This window comes from Morus notabilis, unplaced genomic scaffold (assembly GCF_000414095.1).
Source record: "Morus notabilis unplaced genomic scaffold, ASM41409v2 Scaffold1842, whole genome shotgun sequence".
NCBI lineage: Eukaryota > Viridiplantae > Streptophyta > Magnoliopsida > Rosales > Moraceae > Morus > Morus notabilis.
The window spans coordinates 41,395-44,012 of NW_010358064.1; the positions used below are offsets into that span (position 1 = coordinate 41,395).

Sequence of the window (2,618 nt, forward strand, 5' to 3'; positions counted from 1 at the left end):
AAACAATAACGATTTACAAGAGCTTATAACGGCTATAAACTACTTTTATATTTTATGCAAACACCTAAGAGAAAAAATCTTTAAAACACGGGGCATGTATTAAAATTGTCTTGATGTCCTCATTACATATAGTTAAATTACATAAACAATACAAGGTTTAGTAAAAATGTCTAGAAACTTTGAGAGAGCGTTGCCAAATAATATCATGTCTGGTTTAGATTACATGATAACAGGGACATAACTAATGGGGTTTGAATAAGTTGTTCAGGAAGAAAAGAAAAGGTTCAAAACTGCATATTCTTTTCAGCCCCTTAGTTAAGTGTCATTTGTATGATTTTGAGGCGTCTCAGAAGATGGGCTGATAAGAGGCGGCTGTTTATCAATGAGGAAAGTTTTCAAGTGCTTGTAGAACTCCTTGGGCTTCTCAATATTGAAAACATGCCCTGCATTCTTGATAACTACTAGCTGAGCATTCTCCCCCAAATACCTAAAAAGTTCAATGGGATTCAAGTTCGGTTATTGGGTCATTGCAAAATGAATTTTGTTCATGTATTACTAGAGATTGACCTTTTTAATCTGTGGCCAAGTTCTAAAGGGAATACTTTATCATGTTCTCCCCAGATTATCAGAGTTGGCTGCAGCAGAAGTGAAAGATATTGGTAAAAAAAAATTTGCATCAGATTCATATGAGTTTTTTTTTTTATGATTATCCCGCTGAGTAAGAAAAGAAGGGATAGAGTGGCAAATGAACCTGATGAATCTTGGTAAGGTCTGAAAGTTTTCTGTTTTTGGGAATGGACCGGACCAAGTCTCTTTTCTCTTCTACATATTCCGTGCACATTGCCTGCTCATTCCACTTGACCTCTTATTTAATCTTCGCAAAATAACATCTTCTAATTCTAAAGCATCAAAACAAACTGGATCTACAACGGCAGTGTTGTTTCACTCCAAAAGAAAGACATGCATTTTCCAATATTACATTTAGCTTGTGTTATAGCACCGCAATTTTTGTTACTTTCTGTGAGACATACATTTTTTCCGTAACTTACAATTATTGATAGCGCATTTTTCAAACAATAAAAAATTTAAAAATTGTTAGGCTTCTAAATTTTTAATTTAAATAAACCATAACTATTTCATCTTCAGATTCTTTTTATTTGACATAGTCAATAGTTATAGTCACGACATCTATTTGGAACAATACTACTATGCACCTGAGAGCACCGCCTAATAATAGAATATGAGTCTCAGGATTCACCTTCTAATTCTATCGAACATGACTTAGCGTCGGTACTTCCCAAAGCATTTTTTATTTATTAAAACAAACAATGGTAGTAAAGAGCTGCAACTTACATGAATGAAATCATTAAGCAAGCAAGATGGTAGCAATCCAAAAGGCAAGGGCCTAAAGAAAGTGTACCCCATCAATTCCTTAAGCCTCCGGGGCGTCTGGGGCACCAAAATTCTCGCGGCCTCTTCCAAATCCGACACCGCAAACAGCCCTTCCCTCAAGTCCTTCTCTTCCATGCACACCCCGGCGCAACATATCACCACCCTCTCCACCACTTCCCTATACTGGGCCGCCAGGCTGTAGCCCACAAACCCGCCGTAGCTCAGGCCCACCAGGCTTAGCCTCCGCACCGATAAGGCTTCTATTACCCGCATCACGCACTGGGCCTGGAACCACTCGGCCCGCTCAGGCCTGCTCGTGTAGGACTCGCCGAAGAACACCAGGTCCGGTATGTAGAGATTGAATAAAGGGGCCAGGTGGCGCACCATGTCGCCCCATTGCCACATTGCGTTGGCGCCCAGGCCGTGGATCAGGAGGAGATTGGGCTTGGACTCTTTGGGCTCCTTGGGGGCCCAACAGTGCATGACGGTCCCGTCTTTGAGGTCCGTCACGGTGGATCGGAGGCCCGATTTGTTGAAGGCCGATCGGTAGCACTTGTTCTTCGTCTTCGTGAAGCTGAAACGCTTGGACATTCGGAAGTCTGTAGAAGCACCAACTTTCTTATTTTATTCTTATTTTTTCTCTCTTTCGGGAGAAAGTTTGAATCGTCTTTCTCGTTCTGGCTAAGAAAGATGATCAAACTGATACATACATATGTGTAGAATTATGCGTATAGCTAATGAAGAAGAGAGGATTCGTTGGCACGATAAAGGGATTGTGGGCGATTTTAGTGTCTTGGTTAGCAGAGTTAAGGCGCTCAAGCCTCAAACGATAATTGACAAAAATAAAGAATATAGAAAATTTTCTAGTGGAAGAAAATTGGTGAGATGACGAGATAAAGAAGAATTATTTTTTTGCTTTTTTATTTGGAAGTTTCCTATTATTCTTGACTTATTGGTAAGGCAGTAAGCGACCTTTTTGGTTTGATGAGTCGGCAGGGTATTTACCAGTTGGTGATAGAACACGTGTTTGGTTTCCACTTGTGGTATTTTCTTTTAACAAAAAGAAAAATCCAGGGAGGGACGACCAACGGTGGCATAACTCTTCTCAGCATTACAAAAGCACCCTCATATGCTGACACAAATATGAATGTACTAACAATAATCGTACGTGGGAATGCCGTGCTAAGCACTTTGAATCGAGTATTAAACTGGAGGATTCTCTATCT

General features: G+C 40.2%; 1 protein-coding gene across 2 annotated transcripts; it reads right to left on the minus strand.

Annotated features, from left to right (window-relative positions):
• Positions 1-94: 94 nt before the first annotated feature.
• Positions 95-2,238, minus strand: LOC21386637 (monoacylglycerol lipase ABHD6). 2 transcript variants are annotated; one of them, XM_024161283.1, is made up of 4 exons: positions 1,354-2,238; positions 752-844; positions 568-635; positions 95-487 (listed from the first exon to the last, which is right to left on the minus strand). In XM_024161283.1, exons 1-4 carry the CDS (start codon positions 1,981-1,983, stop codon positions 316-318), a joined length of 963 nt encoding a protein of 320 aa, XP_024017051.1. In that variant the 5' UTR covers positions 1,984-2,238; the 3' UTR covers positions 95-315. The 2 variants fall into 2 exon arrangements, with proteins under 2 accessions (XP_024017051.1, XP_024017052.1); XM_024161284.1 differs by lacking the exon at positions 568-635 and having other exon boundaries at positions 336-487.
• Positions 2,239-2,618: the final 380 nt, after the last annotated feature.

Coding starts and splice junctions, on each gene's coding strand:
- LOC21386637 (XM_024161283.1), bottom strand. CDS start 1,983: ATGTCCAAGCGTTTCAGCTTCACGAAGACGAAGAACAAGTGCTACCGA. Junction 845..1,353: donor TGCTTAATGATTTCATTCAT/GTAAGTTGCAGC, acceptor TGGAATGAGCAG/GCAATGTGCACGGAATATGT. Junction 488..567: donor CTTGGCCACAGATTAAAAAG/GTCAATCTCTAG, acceptor TGAACTTTTTAG/GTATTTGGGGGAGAATGCTC.